This window comes from Chinchilla lanigera, unplaced genomic scaffold (genome assembly GCF_000276665.1).
Source record: "Chinchilla lanigera isolate Chin_1 unplaced genomic scaffold, ChiLan1.0 scaffold00017, whole genome shotgun sequence".
NCBI classification, from domain to species: Eukaryota; Metazoa; Chordata; class Mammalia; order Rodentia; family Chinchillidae; genus Chinchilla; species Chinchilla lanigera.
In genome coordinates this window covers 5,109,135-5,127,873 of record NW_004955418.1, presented here as the reverse complement: position 1 = coordinate 5,127,873, position 18,739 = coordinate 5,109,135, and the positions used below count along the sequence as shown (strand labels likewise).

The 18,739-nt window shown below is 35.1% G+C and overlaps 1 protein-coding gene across 1 annotated transcript in view; it reads left to right on the top strand.

The window, feature by feature from the left end:
• Man2a1 (mannosidase, alpha, class 2A, member 1) overlaps nucleotides 1-18,739 on the top strand; it is a 163,385-nt gene that overhangs the window by 63,473 nt on the left and 81,173 nt on the right. The window contains exons 7-12 of the mRNA XM_005382174.2: nucleotides 448-634; nucleotides 3,720-3,897; nucleotides 7,969-8,171; nucleotides 10,806-10,988; nucleotides 14,876-14,990; nucleotides 16,157-16,227. Of these exons, the coding sequence (XP_005382231.1) occupies nucleotides 448-634; nucleotides 3,720-3,897; nucleotides 7,969-8,171; nucleotides 10,806-10,988; nucleotides 14,876-14,990; nucleotides 16,157-16,227 (937 nt within the window). The remainder of the gene's footprint in view (nucleotides 1-447; nucleotides 635-3,719; nucleotides 3,898-7,968; nucleotides 8,172-10,805; nucleotides 10,989-14,875; nucleotides 14,991-16,156; nucleotides 16,228-18,739) is intronic.

Here is an 18,739-nt window from a genome sequence, read left to right as displayed (position 1 = left end):
TCTTTTGTTGTTTCGCTTCCCCATTTTCCTCTCTTCATCTCGCTCAGCTTTTACATCTAACGCAGTGGCCTATCAGTGTGTCCTGTTGCCAGCTGTGGGGACAGATGTGGCAAGAACTGGCAGTCAGGGTGGACATGATCATGCCTTTGGATGAGGCAACTGTAACTTTTCCTTCTGCCCAGGATGTTTCCTTCCAGGTCAGCAGTTGCTGGTTCATGAAAGGGCTCTTTTGTCTCTGGTGTTTAGGTAGAAAAGATAAATATGCGCTGAGATGTGTATTTCTTCAGACTGGTAGTTGTTAAAAACTGCTGGAGTATGTGAAATAGTAGTTAGACTGTCCACTTAGGGTAGAGGTTGCATAATACATGTATAAAGTAAGAGCATTTTAAACAGTTTTGAGGAAAACATTTTGTACATGCAAGTTTTTCTGTTGGCTCTTTATTTTAGACCTGGGATCTGTCACCGATATTTTATGCCACATGATGCCCTTCTACAGCTATGACATCCCTCACACTTGTGGGCCTGATCCTAAAATATGCTGCCAGTTTGATTTTAAAAGGCTTCCTGGAGGCAGATTTGGTTGTCCCTGGGGGATAGTCCCAGAAGTAGTATCTTCTGCAAATGTCCACAGCAGGTATGAAAATACGTATTTCATAAGATAATGTCATGAACAAAGTAGCTACTGAAGTGTGCGTCGCTGAAAGGTTGAATAAATAGGCGCCAGCAGCCAGCATTATCCTTGTTCAAGGTACTCACTCAAACCAGGTCTGAAGAAGCTGAAAAGTGCCGAAGCCTTGACTATACCTATTATGTGTTATAATTTAATGGAAAATGAACAATAGTAGATCAATATACAATGGCTAACCTATAATAAACTATTTTTACCATCTCTTTTGCTCTCATTAGAAAAGCTTTCTACTGTGTTTGATTGATTTCATATACCTTTGTTGATAATAAAACTTGTGGTCCCCATTGTACAAATTGGTAAGAAAAGCAACTCCCCTGCAAAAACACATTTATTGAAATGGAACACGTAAAGCGTGTAACTACCTATTGCAGTCATTGTGGATGTGGTCCAGCTCCGATGAATACGTATCTTTGTGTCTTTCTGATGTTTTTGACTTACAAAAAACTTTAATTAGGAATATTTATATGTAAATATATTGAAATAAAAATCGGAAGAATGATTCACTTCTTTAGAAGAAATGGGTGCTAATGAAGGAAGTGTTTCATTGAACCAAGATGCCATAGTTTCTAATTTTGGTGCTTCTGAAGTTTAATTTCTTTCCTAAAATATTAGTGGTATAGAATGCATTAAAATAAACCATTGCATTGGAATAGTAATATCTCTAAACTGCTAGGAATATGATGTGGCCTTTTAAATCATTATCTCTGCACTGTCGAGTCTGTGTAGTACAAAAAGAAGTTACTTTTTAAAAAGTGTGCACGAAGAAGAAAGTAAGAGTGAGTCTTTTTACCTTCATTAAATCCTCGTGATTATAACTAGAATGATCTGGTGTGAGCTCTTCACTGTAGCAGCCCCAAAGGTGTGTTAGGATGGCAGCCTTCTTGAAGGCATGCAGCCCTTTTATTGAAGTCTGATCTCACAGTTGTTTTGCAAAACTGTCCAACGCCCGAGCTCTACCTGGTTTCACTTGCTTGGATCGTACAGCAGCGAGAACAAGTAGGGAGCTCTGAACAGCCTGTTTCTGGGGTTAGATAGTCAAGCTAAGAGAATAAACCCATATATTATGTTGTAGAAAGTGTAGTGGAAAGGGAAGCAGGGAGCGGAGAGGTCCCTGACCTGTCTACGTGAGCACACCGTGTTTGTATTTACAGCTATCTGTGCTGCTCCTCGTTCTGCTCAGGTGGTCAGGGATAGGAAACCACTTTAAGGTTAGACAGCCGTTTCCTTTGGGTGTTCCAGTGTCCCCTTAGGCATGCAATCACAGTATGTCTTTCCTCTGTAGTTAACATACTTGATTTTTTTTAACTTTCATTTCTTTTGGTCTTAATTCTTTGTGGTTAGGATGTGTGTTTTTTATTATAAGTAGTAATCTAATATACTTTTTGGTAAATGTGAGATGCTAGTAAGTTAATAGTGGAGATTAAATACAGTACTGTGACAAATGCCAATCTCAGAAAACTAAGCGTTATGTATTATATAAAAAACACTTCTTATATTTTACTTAGCAGGCTACTAAATTATTGGTAAAATTTAATACAGGTATTTGCAAAGCAGACTCAGAATATATAAAGTTAAAAAGAACATTGAATTATAAATTTGGTTAAAATTTTTTCATAGTTTTTACAAAAATGTCTTGAGTTACTTTTTTTTTTTTTGTTTTTGTTTTTGTTTTTTTTGAGACAGGGTTTCACTATGTAGTTCAGGCTGGCCTTGAGCTCACTTTGTAGTCCATGCTGGTCTCAAACTTCCAATGATCCTCCTGCCTCAGCCTCCCTAGTGCTGGGATTACAGGTGTGCACCACCATCCCCGACTGGAGTTAGTTTCATAACTTCTAATATTGTGATCTAATATTGTGATTTGAAATTTACTTTTGGATGAACCTTAAAGTGAAAATTGGAATATTAGGTAAAAAACATGATTGTCATTAAACACAGCAAATAACCTGGTATTCACCTGGTTGTTTAATTTCATTTTCACAAGACTTTTCTCTCAATTTATACTTATTCTCAGACTTCTTCAAATGGTGCCCAACTCGGTATTTCCTGGTAGATTTTTTTATGTTTTTAGAAAATCAGAATATGAAGGATAAAAGGTGTTGATTACATAAGCACATTGTGTTTGGCTCGTTCTGCTTGTTTTGGTCTTAATCTTTTGAGTCAAGGGTTAAGCCCAAGGAGGTAGAAATCAAAATAGCTTATTTAACTCGTGAGCATTATTTGGTCACGGGTACCGAATTAGATTACTGATGACCTGAGTTAGTAGTGAATGGGTATTCTTCCTGAGAGAGAAAATACTGTTCTGTAACATATTACAGGTTAAGGTTTATGCCTTTTGGTCTTGCTGAATGTGCTTGTTTTCTATTTAACTGGGTTATTAAAATTTTAGATTAAATTAGGCAAAGAAATAGTAAAGCAAATCAAACATCAAAGTTGATATAGCTGAGAAATCCTTATTATTTTAAAATGTGGGCTATCTGGGGTCCAGTTGCTATGCCTGGGCTTTAGGAAGGCACTAGTACCTTAATCATTATGTACTTTTTAAAAATTTTATTTTAAAAATAAAAGAATGAAAACATATTAACAAACAGACATCCATTTACAAAATAGCACAACAACAATACAAGCAATACTGATATACAGACAAGGTGACAGGAAATTAACAATGGTTGTTGTATTACATATTGATATCTTCAAAGTGGTTACTCAGGAAAACAAATATAGACATGCAAGATTGATCAAACAATCAATCATCAACTGTTCCCTTCAAGAAAGTGATAGAAGTTGGTTATAATCATGTTTCTCTAAAGATAAACCATTGGAAAACTATGGGTTTCTCCAGGGATAAGAATATATGAGTATTTTTAATGGATACTATATGGCAGTTTTAAAAATCTCCCTTATATAAAACATTAATCTAAAATATAGAGTGTACAATGATTTCTTGTAATATAGTACTTTAGATACTTTCTTGTTAAGTTGTGCTGTTGGCCTTTTCTTAATATAATTCACATTTTCTCTCTTCTTTCTGTAGGGCTGAGTTGCTTCTGGACCAGTACCGAAAGAAGTCCAAGCTTTTCCGTACCAAAGTTGTTCTGGCTCCACTTGGAGATGATTTTCGCTACAGTGAATACTCAGAATGGGATTTACAGTTCAGGAATTATGAGCAACTTTTTAATTACATGAATTCTCAGACTGAGTTAAATGTAAAGGTAATAATCAAACACTTCTGCTGCTGTATCTGAAGTTGACCCTTATTAAATGAAGCTATAACACAGTATCTTTAATTCCTTTGTCCTGTACCTCAAAATACCTTAGAATATGTAATTCTTATGTAAAAAGTATAATTCATTCAGAGAAAAATAAGCTTATAATGTAATTCCATTTCTAGAGTTGACATTCTATTACCATTTCTTGAAGATTAAAAAGGTATTACTTTTATGTAATTGAAAATGTGTACCAATTAAGTTGTGCTTTTCATATTTCAGGGATGTCCTGTTTTTCTGCCAGCACTGAAAGTCTATTAATAGTTTCTTTCTGATGGTTGCATCTTTGTGATTTAGTAGTGCGACTGGCATTTGTAGATGAACACATCTTGAATTTTGCAAATGTCTCGTGTCCAGAGAATGCATTGGCATTTTTCTTAAGTGAGATGACTCCTGAAATTAATAATTTTCTTGTGATTATTATTTTTAAGTTTTAAATTTTTTAACTTGTAGAAAATTTAAACTGTACCCTAAAGTTCTTAGAATACCACAGATGATGACCTCTTCATATCCCGGGCTGTGCTCTGACATCCATCAACCCGGGGGCGCTCTTTTCTCAGCTGTGTCCCACTGCTGTCTCACCCCTCTGAGGGTCATTTCAGCCCAGATCTCAGATTTTGTGTAGTTTCATCCGTGACTACTTTAGTATGTTTCTTGAAGTGATGCAGATTCTTTTTAAGACCACAATCATATAGTATCACATACAATTCCAATAATTTGATAATATCATAGAGCTAGATAGTATCCACTTTTCCTGATCTCATAGAAACAAATTCTGGGTCAAGATTTAAATACAAGACATAGTTTTGCATTTTGTCAATACGCTAAGATTTTTTAAAAAAAATACATCTTAGAGTCTGTTTTTCTCCGTTATGAAAAAAATTGTCCACATATTTATTATATTCATGTATTAACCTGTATGACAGAAGATCTGTGAAAATACTGGAGGAGGAAAGTGATACCACTGTGTAGGACATTAGGAGGAGACGACCACAGTTTTTGTAGTAAGAGTTCACGTTTATTTAATATTGGATCAGCTTAAATAAAATACCAAATTTATTCAAGATATTTACAATTAAATACCTACCAGATTGTGAACTCTGAGTTTAGGGACTCTGAGTCATCTCTGTATTCACCTGAGAGATGAAACTTAGTTGTGAATAAGTAATATTCATCACATACTGTGGATATGTGATCACAAGAGATGGTATATATGTGGCTGTCTTACAACTACATACATCTCAGCAAAATAGTTTGGAGTCTGGTCTCCTACCTAATTGAAGAATTAGATCCTGATTTTATTACTATATCTGCCTTTGCTTGCCAACTAGAACAACTTTTGAAACTATTAAAGTTGAAGTATCGCATGCATAAGTATGTAAAGTGTTACTGGACAGAGAATATTTTCAATTTTAAGAACAAGCTAAAGCCAGGTGTGATGGCACACTTGGGAGGCAGAGGCAGGAGGATCATGCCAAGTTCCAGACCAGCCTGGGCTGCAAAGTGAGCTCAAGGCCAGCCTGAACTGCATAGCGAGACCCTGTCTCAAAAAAAAAGAGCAAGCTGAGAGTGTCCACAGCACCTGGAAGAGTCCTTTAGGTTGCCTCCTACCCACCACCAACTCCTCCAAATGTAGCCGAGACTCTCGCTTCTGTCCCTTGTTCTTGAGTTTTACATGAAGGGAACCCCCTGTGTGCACTTCCCTGTGTCTGATTTTTTTGTTCACACTTTGTATGTTTTATCCGTGTTCTTCCTCCCCAGTGCCCAACAGTGTGTTTAGGATCCATTGGGTGAGAATACCACAGTTTATTTTATTATTGTTAGGCACTTAGGTTGTTTCTGGGTTTTGTTTGTTATAAGTAAAGTGCTTGAGCAAAACAGGCATGTTCTGGTCACATGTGTGAGTTTATGTGGGCATAAAATGGGACAGAATTTTTTGGCTATTGCATATGTAGCTGTTAAACTTCAGTAGATAATGCCAAACGGTATTCGGCTCATCAGTTGTTGCATTTTATGACAGTTTCTGTTGCTGTGAGGTTTTATTCGGACTTTGTGTTATCAGATTTTTTTCGTTCATTTTTATGTTTTTGATAGGTACAGTGGTTTTATTTTGTGTTTCCCTGGGTCTTAATGAGATTGCGCCTGTTCCTCTGAAGTTTATTGCCATTAAATATACACTCTTTTGTGAAGTGCGTGTTTAAGTGCTTTGATGATTTTTAAAATTAAATTGGGTTGTCTGTCTTTTCTTTACTATTTATAGTTCTTTTGTATATTTCGGAGTGAGTCTTTTTTCAGGTTAAAAATTATGCAGATTTTCCCTTGCTCTGTAGTCTGTGTTTTCACTGAATGCTGTCTTCGATGAACAGAAATTCTTAATTATAATTAAATGTTATAACCATATTTTTTATGGTTCATGTTCATGTAAAAAATATTTTGTTTGCCTCATGATCACAAAAGTTCGTTTCTTGGATGGAGCATAGCTTTGTAGTGCTAGAACACTTACCTGTCATGTACAAGGCCGTGGGTTCTCTTTCTAGCATCACAAAACAGAACAAAATGACAAAAGCAGAGCAAAGCATTTCTTATGAAGTTATTTCCTAGATGGTTTATTGTTTTACTGTCACCATGTAGGTCTTTAATCTACCTGGAATGGAGTGCTTGGATCATGTGAGATTAGGGATCAAGATACAATTTTTGCGTGTAAGCGTGTGCAGCACCATGTATTGAAAAGACCGTAATTTCCCGCACTGTATTTCCACGTCATATTTGTTCTTAATCTTGAGCAAGACTACATTTGTATGGGTCTGTGTCTAGACTTTCTATTCATTGTTATTTGTCTATTTGACTTAATTACTGTTTTCCTTGTCAACATTACACTGATTATTCTTAGTCAGTTGTAGGTCTGTATAAATTTATGCCAACTTTTAATGTCTACCAGAAAACAAAAGAAACAAAAGCTTGATATTTTGATAGGGATTGGATGGAATCTGGTTTAATTTGAGTATAGTCTTGTAAGTCTTTACAAATGTTGGGCCATCAGGAACATTGTATGCTCTGTGAATAATGATACAATTTGCTTTTCACTTAGAACTCTATTTGCTGTAACACAGAGACACTATGTACTATGCTCAAAACCTGGGATAAGTGGTGCTAGATAGGATTTAAACCCATGCCATTGCTGTACAGAATCAGAATGACTTGTGCTTTCTTGCACAAACTCTATATATGTAAGGAAGAAGTAATAAAGTTATTATTACTATCTTACTATTAAAGAGCACATTTTCGATAATCTATTTTTAAAAATGCCTTTTAATTTTTTTTTTACCAAATCTGATATAATGCTTTTTTTTGATTCGTAGAATAGTTTGGACTCAAAAATGTATTTATGAACTCGCTATTTAAATTATTAGTCAGAAAGACTCTTCATTTGAGCGTTCAACCCTGTAGTTCTTGTCATTCTCAATGTGTTACTCAGTGTGGAAATGTGTCCGCTTTTAAAATGACTTAAAGGCACACCTTTCTCCATTGTAAGGACTCAAAATAGGAAGACGGGTCAGGGGGAATTTGCTATGGTATATGAGGTACATTATAGTTTACAAAGCTGTTCTTCCAGACTTCTGGACATTTGCTTAAAATCAGTGTCTTTTATTCTCACTCCTGCTTCCATCTTTCATCTGGATCATTCCATCTTGGGTCCTTTAAAACTTTCAAGATATGTAAGGGGTTTTCATCTTCATAAATTTGTAGATCTACATAGTTCTTGTCCTAAATGCTTCGGCATACAGATTTCTTTTAGTTCAATTTGGGACTTGCCACAGGTAAAAGGATCAATGGTATCTTCCCCCTTGCTTTTGATTTTTGTAAAATTTACGCTCTATTTTCGTCTTACCTTGGAAGCATCCCTTAAATATTTATTATTAACTTTTCACTTACATGTTCATTAACTTTTCAGTGTAGAAAGTCAGTTATTTTTAGATAGAAATTGAAGTATAACTCCTGTACGATTTTTTTCACTAGATACAGTTCGGAACCTTATCAGACTATTTTGATGCCCTGGATAAAGCAGATGCAGCTGAGAGAAGGAAAGGTCGTTCAAGGTTCCCTGTTGTAAGTGGAGATTTCTTCACATACGCTGACCGAGATGATGATTACTGGAGTGGCTACTTTACTTCTAGACCCTTTTACAAACGAATGGATAGAATCATGGAATCTCATTTAAGGTACATTTACCATTGGATAGTTGCATTTCTTTTTCACTTGTCTTATGTTATCTTAGCCTTTTTAGAGACTTCTGCATAATCATGATTTCGGTAGCTTTATGATGTACTTAATATAATTGTGAAATTTTAATGAAATCAGAACTGTGTCTTCAAAGGGTAATCAGATTACTATTTTTGTTCTGGAAGAAAGGAAAAGTAGTTTATTTAATCGGATTTTCTCAGAGTTGTATTCCATGTCTTACATTTTTCTAATGAATTTACCTGTATTATTAATATTAACATTAATGTTCAGTGATACCATCATATGTGTCTGCAGGCAGTAATCTGGCAGGCTGAATGGTTGGAAACATAGGAGTATCTCACAGAAGCAAATAGGGCCTCAGCAGCCAAAGCTGGGGCTCCAATCACATACTCTAAACTTAATGTATTTTATATGTCGGAGAAATTAAAAGCTCCATCTCAGTTCTTTTTTATTTAAAACACATTTCTATAGGTATGAGTTTCCTGCTTAGAAGAACAAGCTTTGAAAGAGATGAGAATTGATAGGGCAGGCAGAGTGATTGGTTGAAAAAAATAAACTGACTAGGAGAGCGTAGCAGTCGATAGAAAATATACAACGTTAAACCAGCACTCAGCATTATAACCTTCAATCACTGCCGTATAGCACTCTCTGCGGTGATAGATTCTATTTCATCGCTGTCTGCTCTGGTAACTGTGAGTGAGTGCTCTTGAAACCTGACCAGTGACTGGTGCGGCCACATGAGACCCCTGAATATTTGAAATGAGACCAGTGGGAACGAAAAACTAAATTTTTCATTTTGCTTAATTTTTACTAATTTAAATGTTGGTAGCACAACTTTAAGTAACCGAATCTGAGTTTTTATGTAAAGTTGAATGGGCACAGGGGTCCCAAATATCTTCTTTCTACATATAACCCCACAGGATTATTCCTTTTCATGATGAATCTTGGTGCTAAAAACACATTAGATCATACCTACCCCCTTTTATATATTCATGGGTTCTCAATATATTTAAGAAAATATTTTTATGAAAATCAAGAATTTCTTTAGTTTCTTCAAGAGCTGTGCTCAGTATAATACTTGTGTGTTTTTATTATCATTACTATTGTGCCACCTTTAATATTATTTAAAAAGCCTGACCTTTGGCTGTTGAGCTATGAAAGAGAAATGTATCTTGCTGTATTGCATAAAATGATCAGCTGTTTCGTTATTCTGAACTTCCTATGATTATGTGAAGGAAGTGCTAAATAGTGTTAAGGTTCAGACCACTGAATTAGTGAGCTTTAAGTGTAAAATATGTTTTAGTTAAAAAGAATTGTGAATGTTTTAATTTACTGGACTTCTTTTAGGCATAGGGGTTTATGCTAGAAATATATTTTGAAAATTTTGTAAAGCAAAACGATTCAATGAGATACAATACTTTTGAATTTGCAAATGTATTAGTTTACTTAGAAATAATTTTGTCTGAAATTAGTAATATTTCTTCCTTGTTTGTAAAATGTAGATAAAGTATAAAGAAGAAAGTATTTTTTAAAAGTCTGTTTATTATGTGACATCTGTATATGTGAATGTATTTTCAAAACCAAGAATGTTGGTAATCGATGTATGTGGACATATGCATAATTTACTTAATTTTAATACAGCAATTCTCATTCCATCGTTTTGGAAGGGCTAGAATTTTTAAAGTGGAGATTATTACGCTTTTATTTATTTCTATAAGTTAGAGGAGTTCATTACTTTTCATAAAAACAGCACTTCCAGTATCTCCTTTTTTTCTGAATCTTGATGCATTTCAAGCTGCCTTGACTTTCTCCCTGTTGTCCTTGACACATTTGGCATACAGAGCCTCCTGTCACTTTTTGCTGTATTCAGCCATGTCTCCTCCTTTAGAATTTCTTAAGAAACCTGTCTGGAACCATCTCTTTTGATCAAAATAATAAAAAGTGGAAATCTAAGCCCCACATTCATATCCCAAAGCTATTATTACACTAAAGATTTTTTCTTTGAATTAAATAAAAATGACATCCTTTTTACTTTTTTTATAAACAGTATTTGTTGTGTGTCATTCAAAACTGACACTGATGCTTGTCCCAGAGCTCTGGTGAGCCCTGTTTTCTGCCTTTTTTTATTCTCTCAGTGTCTCCTTCTGAAGTTTATGCATTACTGGGCCTCTGTCCTCTGAGCGTGCAGATGGGGTTCTGGGGATGCTGTGGCCTGCACGTTTCTGTTGGTCTTGGACAGGAGAAGGGACAGACCCACATGCTCCCTTCTTATTGCTTTATTTAGGCTTTTTCCCCACCATGAAATCTATGTATTTTGCCGCCCATAGCTGCTGGCTCCTTTGCATGATCATTTAGAGCAAGGACACCCACCCAGCATCCGTGCAAACATGATGTTCTTTGATGACTGACAACTTCAGCACATTACATAAATACCTCTGATAGTGTTATAGACATTTTCGGTACCAGTATCTTTTGTGTAAATTATTTATATGGAAATTTGGGATTGTTTAAAAGCTATACAGTATTTTCAAAGTGTTAGTGTCATACATTGTAGAGTATGAACTAAAGTACTGGTTTTGAAAGAAAAATTAATGACTGTTTTATGCAATTAGGGCTGCTGAAATTATTTACTATTTCGCCCTGAAACAAGCTCAGAAATACAAGATACATAAATTTCTTTCGTCACCGTATTATGCAGCCCTGACGGAAGCAAGAAGGAATTTGGGGCTGTTTCAACATCATGACGCTATCACAGGAACTGCAAAAGATTGGGTAGTGGTGGATTATGGTACCAGGTAATGTGATTAGAGGAAAATAGTATTTAAAAATTGTTTTGAAATTTGAGTCATGTTATTATATTTTGAGACTTTTTAATGCGTATCAGAACATATTAATAATGATATTCCGTCTAAGTGTTGCTATAGCAAAAATCACTGAATTTTTATAGCATTTTTCAAGAAATAATCTGAAACATCATGGCCGTCCCAACTTTTTATTGCAGTATTTCTTCAAAAACTGTAGGAAAACATTATTATAAAACTGATCCTGTTTTTTCCAAAGTGCTGTATGATAATTAGAGTTTATCTTCTTGAGGAAGGTTTTGGCATCGGATAAATTATGGTTAAAATCCAGGGAGATAAAGAATTCCACTTCAGGGCTGGGGATTTAGCTCAGCGGCAAAAAGCGCCTGCCTGGCAAGCGCAAGGTCGTGAGTTCGGTTCCCGGTACCGGAGAAAAACCAAAAAAAAAAAAAAAAAAAAAAAAGAATTCCACTTCATTGTACAGAAATTTAATTTCATCTAATTTCATATCTAGTTGTTCTTTGATTCTTGATTTATATTTAGAAGGGCATTGGCAGAAAAGAGTAAAAAAGAAACAGCTAAGAAAGAAAAGGACCTAACGAGTGTGTCGTGTATGCATGACATAAGCCACTGGGAAGGATAAGGCTGACTTTGGTGTTGGTGACTAAAACCATCTTCAACCAGCTGAAGAGCTGCCAGGGAAGTGAGGGGTAGAACTTCTCTGCCTTGAAGAATTTCAGAAACAGTGAATACAAGCTTTAGCTCAGGCAGAGGACTTAGTATGTCAAGCTTCCCAATAATGAAAAACTGCCCTTTTATGATGGTGAGATCTCTATCTTCATAACAGAGTTTGAATGACCTTTCATTAGGGTCAGTGCAGAGGGAATTCCCGTATTAGAGAAGGAATTTTGACTATTGTTTCACTACAGTTTAGGCTGTTATTTCTTCCCCATTTCTACCAAAAATGGCATACCTTCATATTTTAAAATCATTAAAACTTACTAAAATAATGTATATAATAATATTTTTATAAATATATAAAATATGATATATCTTTTAAAAATTAGTAGGCTGCTTTATCATAACTGGTCCTGTATGTGAAAAGTATACAGAGCACATAAAGTCAGCATTAAAAAATTGACCCACAGCTGGATATTACTAACTATAATGAGTTAAGTTTTTAGTTAAGATATTTTACTGGTTTTGTAGAAATAAGGGGGAAAAAAGACATGCTTCAGGTTTCAATTAGTTGACTCCTTCAGAAGTATATTCAGTTGAGTATCTTGAATATCTTCAATTTTTTTGTGGCAGATAGAAGTTCCTCACTATGTTCTATCTTTTGAGGTTATGCTGGACTGAAGGTGGGAAACTCATTAGCTAGATCATGGATAGCATTTTGAAAGTATTGTCAGATTCTTCATTTTTTTCCTTTCCTTGTGCTGCTTTTCTGATTTATTGGGAGGTTAGAAGTAGGCTTCTTAGAATGAGACCAGGGCATAGGATATGGAGAAGGCATTCTCTTTCCCTGCCCGTTTGCTTTCTCTGGCTACTATATTAAAGAGATTTTGGTACAGGTCACTGAACTTTTTCTACATAACATTTTCTGTCTCATGACCTTCCTGGGAAGCTTATAGTTCAAAATGTTTTGTATTGCTTTTAGCTTATAAAAACAACCCCATACAGAATTGCATGTTACAGAGAAAGAAAAGACATAGTAATTCTCAAATTGTACTTGACATTTGTAAATTTGCTTTGCAAGTGCTTCACACTTCAGTGGAAAAGTCATAAACAATTACTGCCTCATTAGCACAGACATTTTAAGGAGGAAATTTCAAAACACAGGTTACAGAATTGTAAAAAGAGGCAGCTAGCATCGGTTGCTCTTTTATACCTGGACTATTCACTACTGTTCATTCAGACATTGGCAGAAATGTCTCCAAGAACAAGTGTATGAGGGAGAGTTTGCAATTGGTTGCTGGTAATGGCAACCACGAACAGAATGAATCTTATCCTGCTCATTTTTATGTCATGTGAAAGAAATCTACAGCTAACCAGGTCAGATATGACAGCTCCTCAATGTCAGAGGCAATTCAGTTCCTTCTAGCTTCTTCTGCTGCTGTCCTAGAGTGACTCTGAGAATCATGCTTTGAATGGTAAGCGGAATGTTTATCTAGTTATAGCCTGGAAAACAAGAATGCATCATGGCACATTTGGAAGCTAATTTTAATCATGGCATGAAAAAAATGTACATTATGCATAAATTAGGTAATGGGGCTTCTGTAGACTGGGAGAAACAATTACGGGGAGTTCAGGCACAGAAAGGCTTTGGGCCTCTGCCAGTTATTCCTAAATTGTAATTCATGGTGGTAGGTGAGCCTGGACAAGAGGTGAGCCTGAGGGTTCTAACATACGTATCAAACTGTTGAGTGACAGACGTGATGCCATCTGTTTAAACAACAGCAGTGACAGCAAACTAGAAAACTGTGATTCCCCTGTGAGTTTCTTCCCCTGAACTGTGTTAGATATTGATGGGATGAGTGCATGTTTAGAGCAGAGAGACTGAGAAATCCTATATAGATGAAATGTTTAAACATTTACGATTTTGCTGTACCTCGTGTTTCTCCAACTTACTTTACCATGCTGTTTCTTTGTTTGTTTGTTTGTTTTAACATAACAGCGTTATACATTCAAAGAAAGCATTTGGGAAATGCCCTGCCATAGTTTTGAATGCTTTTGCAGGCTGCATATTTGTTTGTAGGATGTAAATATTGACTCATGGCTTGCCCTCAATTGAACTGGGACTCTTTAATACACTGCGATGCATGTATGGTGTTGGATTTTGGAGACCAAAATTTTTTTGGAGACCAAAATGACCTTTATTTTGCAGGTTCAGGCTACCATGTAGAAACAGATTTAGGTTGAAGGAGTTATTTCCATAACAGAATTGTATTCATTCATTTAGCAAGTCTTTCAGTCTGATGAGAACACATTACTGTTAGACAACATTTAAGTACACTGAGAAATATCACTGGATGGTGTCATGAACCCAAATCCATGAGATCTTAGTATTATACTTACAGAGTTAATTTGTAAATGTATTTCATAACTTACTGAACATGGTCACTTATGTACATGTTTCAAAGAACTCTTAATGCTATTCAAAAAAGAAGTTTTTCTAATTCTGCTACAGATTTTTTTGTTTTTGCATGGGACCAAAAAGTATCTCTATGGCATAGATCCCAAGTTGCTTCCTGTATTAGAGAAAATGATAAAACTACCTCTGAGCACAGTAGATTCATTCTACTGGTTGATTGAAACATGATGAATGACATTTTTGTACAGAATTTCTTCATTATGCATTTCCTTAAGAATCCTTTGTCTCTAAAGCTTTAAAGAGGCATAACTGAATTTGAGAGGAAAAAAAGCTTCAAGCAAGTTACTATATTTCACAGTATGTAGGGATTCAGCAGTGGCTGCTGATGTGCTGACGTTATATTCCAGAGCTGACCATGAAGATTTTTAAACATCTGTTTGGCACTTCAGATATAAAAATAGCCTTAGGTTGATCATACTGAGTATTTTTATTATTTGGTATGATATTTATAGAAAGTATAAGCGGTTTGAAGAAGTTATTGTGTTTCAGGTGTGTTCACAATTTTTCTGTTTTAAATGAGTCCTTGTAAGTGATATTTTCCAGTCAAGCATTCTTTTTCCTAAATCTTTGTTCTGGTGAAAAAAGAGCCAGTTTGTCAAAAATTCATTCTAGGTTTTACTTCGTGGTTATAAAATATGAGTACTGGTGGTTCGATCACAAGTAAAAAAACGGACATATTATATACTGATTTTTATATTCTCAGACTAATAAATATTTTGGTTTACAGACTCTTTCACTCGTTAATTGGTTTGGAGAAAATAATTGGAGATTCTGCATTTCTTCTTATTTTGAAGGACAAACTCACATACGAGTCTTACTCTTCTGATTCCTTCCTAGAGATGGTTAGTTAATCTCTTTTATCTTCATCATAAATATGTATGATTGTTTGTTTTGGGCTTTGAAAAGGGAGTGACAAACTTAATGAAAAGAGACTGATACATAATTATTGCTTTATACATTATTTGAAAGCGTTTGTCACTTTATAGAAATTATCTGTGTGTTCTTTTAAGTGTATCTACACGTGATTTCAGGTGTGTGTGTGTACGTGTTTCTTCTGACAAAATCTTAGCATGAAAAGTGAAACAAAGAACTTACAGAATATCGTAAGGCAGTTAGGCATTATAATTATTTGGTTGGTTTTCATTAGAAATTTCTTGATATTTGAATGATTGTAAATTAGAATCTGTTCTTACTCTGCCTGTTGATGGCCTTCTAGTTTCAGAATAAGTCCATGAGGGCTGTGGATCGCACTGAAAGCAGTGATGAAAGTATTAGCACAGCCGTGCCCCAGATTGGACGGGCCTTGAAAATGTTACTTAGTATCCGTGGGCCCTCATGGTGATACGTGCCTTGCCTGTGATACCAGTAGGACCGCAAGAGCTCTTAGAACAGAAAGTGCCTACAAGGTAGAACGTGCTGCTGTGCACCAAGGAAAAACAGCTCAGAGAGAGGCTGACTCCCTTCCTTGCTCCCTTTCCATGGGACAGCACTGATAATTTTAAGTAGTAGCTTATTTGTCATTAGAATCTTTTACAAATCTTGGATTTGGTGATTTCATGTGTGACTTGAATTTGCCCATCTGGAATCAGATGTACTTTGAATGATTTTGTAGGCTGGTGCTTAAATAACAGACATTTTCATGTTAAAGTAAAAGCAAGAATTGATTGCATGTTTCTTAAGGATATGAAACATACAATATGAAATTAAAATAGTAAAGCTTTTTGCAGGCTTGTCTCTATAACCTTAATTTATTTGACTACTCCGTGGAATAACTGTCATGAACTGTAGACCAGGAACACATGTTATGTTTGAAGTCTGAGCCCACATACGCATACATACATGTACACAAGATTATTTGCTTGGAATTTGGATATATTTTATGTAGCTGGAAAAAAGTATTATTTTTTCCTACGTGCCCTTTGCAAGACTTCTGTGGGATACAGTTACATGGCCAGTTTTGATGTTTGACGTTTAAAGTAAAATAAAAAATTATTGTTTACTTTTATAGGATTTGAAACAAAAATCACAAGATTCTCTGCCACAAAAAAATGTAATACAGCTGAGTAAGAAGGAGCCAAGGTAATTTGTAATTTCTCATAAATTTTCACCGCTTTTCTGATTTACCTATTTCAATTTTCATGGTTTTGCTCTTTAGTCATCATATATTTTGAAGCAATATTTCACTTAATGTATTTTAATTAATAATTTTCTGAATAGATTTTATTATACAGCATTGTCCTATTCGGTGTTAATTGCTAAACAGTGCTTGGTATATTGGCTGCTGGGTAAATTATTAACAGTATTTTCCATACATAGAAGATACAGGATAGTAAATATATGGTTCATGAGAAAAAATTCTCTTTATAATGTTGATTACCTTTAGATTATATTCTTTCTTGATTAACCTTTCATGTAGTTACCTGCTTTTCATTAATCCTTGATTATGTTTTTTAAATTGAAGAAGAAACAGTTACTTTTAGAAAATTAGTGCTCTGCTATAAATTGCTCACTAGGTAACTGTCATTTTACTGCCTTGTTTTATCACTGTCTGTTTATCCAAAGTAAATGGGAATTGGTGGCTATCTCTGACTTATAAAGAAGTGTTTTATATTTTTATTATTAATTCTTCACTGTCATGGTATCTGTTTTGAATCACTAAATATCAATCATTTATTACCCAGCGGACTCAGACATGCAGTGTATTTTTTAAATATAACTTTTGGTCTTAATTGAGAAATTGGTAACACTTATATAAATTGAAGAGTAAAAGGGTAATTTCTTTGTAACCTAGTATATTAAAATTATTAAAAAATAAAGAATAAAAACAGAAAATGTACAGTTAATAAAATGATATTTTGGTTAATGAGAGACTAGAGAGAGGCTTCATTGTCTAAATTTCAGCAGTAAGGAGGGACTTAAGACGTGAAGCATGTACTTTAGTAATTTTAAATTTATCAGTAACATTGCTGACATCTTAAAAGTGATTGTAAGGTCATAGGATGAAAGGATGATGACAATGAAAGAATTTCAATTATAAAATGATAAAATGTTTTCTTTGCTTCAAAGTAAATAATTCTAATGCATTCAGAGTTATAAAACCTGTTCCTTAAATATTATATCCTTAGTAAACAGTGGTGTCAGTAAGTCTGTTCGGTTATAGACACAATCATCCTCTTAAGTGTTTGTTTGTTTTGGTGGATAAAGATCTTTGATTTTGCTTTTTATAAGAATAGCAGATGCTTGCCCTGAGTGATTTATGTCGCATTCCCAACCATTACTGTCCCTCTGCATGAAAGTTAAGGTGAGTAGGAGGAAGAGGTCGTAGTATATATACCCTGTCGCGGTTCAGAGCTCGTAGCCCCAGTCCTTTGGCTTTTTCCTTAGAACCTAATAATTGTTCACAGAAGTGCAACAGTTTGACAGAAACCACAAATATCCTCTCCAATTGTTTTTTGGCAGGAGGTTTACAAGTAGCCAACCTGAGAGTTCTATTCAGTTCTCCTTGCTGCTGACTGGCTGCTGCCCTGTAACCCATCTTGGGCAGATGCACCAGCATTCCCACGTCCTCACAGGTTGCTCTAGTGTAGCTCTGTTCAGTATTTTCTGGTTTGTTCCTCTTAGAGCCCTAAGGTGCATAAGATGCTGCCCAAATGCCCTGCACCTTCTAAGACTTTATTATAAATATTTTATTAAACTAAGTTATATAACTGTGGGAGCCATAGCATATTTAGGGTTTAACTATAAAATAGGCATTTATAAGTATTTTTCTGACCATATCTAAAATTAGTGGTTTTCCATAGTGTGCAGCTGCACCAGGAATGTAAGCCCTGTGAAAGTCGAGGGTCTGCTGTATTCCCTTTAGTTTTTCTTCTTTCTTTACCTTGCTAGTCTTAGGCAGCAATAATTGATAATTTAGCCTTACTAGTGCTAGATGATGAAAGTTAAGAGATAACAGGTAAAATATAGCAACAAACATTTTGAACTTTAATATTGAGGATTTTAATTATAAGTAAATGTAAATGGATTTTTGAAGCTATTAGTAAAATGACTGTTTTTTTAAACTGTTGGTAGTTGAATAATGTTCTTTATCTCACTGTTTGTTCCTTATAGTATTTTTCTGTCAAATGTGAATGTTCCCTTTGCATGGTCAGGTAAATTGGGAATACTGCTGAATATCAGATTCTTAATTTTACATTTATTATCCATTTTGCACTTGAGAACTTCATGAATAGAACTATTTATATATTTGACTTTGAATCTGTGTTTTACCTGTTAGTCACAAGCTGTCTTAGTTATCTCAGTAAAATCAGTAATGAGTAGAGGAATGATAGTGGCCTTTAAGATGGAAGATTTTGATAGTTTTTTTTAGTGGGACCGTAAGTTAAATAATTGCCATTCTCAGTCTTCAAGCTGGATGTTTCAGAATTGCGGTTAGGAGTCTTTCTCATCTTGGGGAGCAGGGTGCTCACGGTAAAGCCAGGGCGTCACGCTTACTAGGCAGGTGCTCTACCACTGAGCTGTTCCCCCAGCTTTCATATATTCTTCGTGTGTCTTTTCTAGTGTTCGAAGGCTGAATTCATTTTGATGCTAG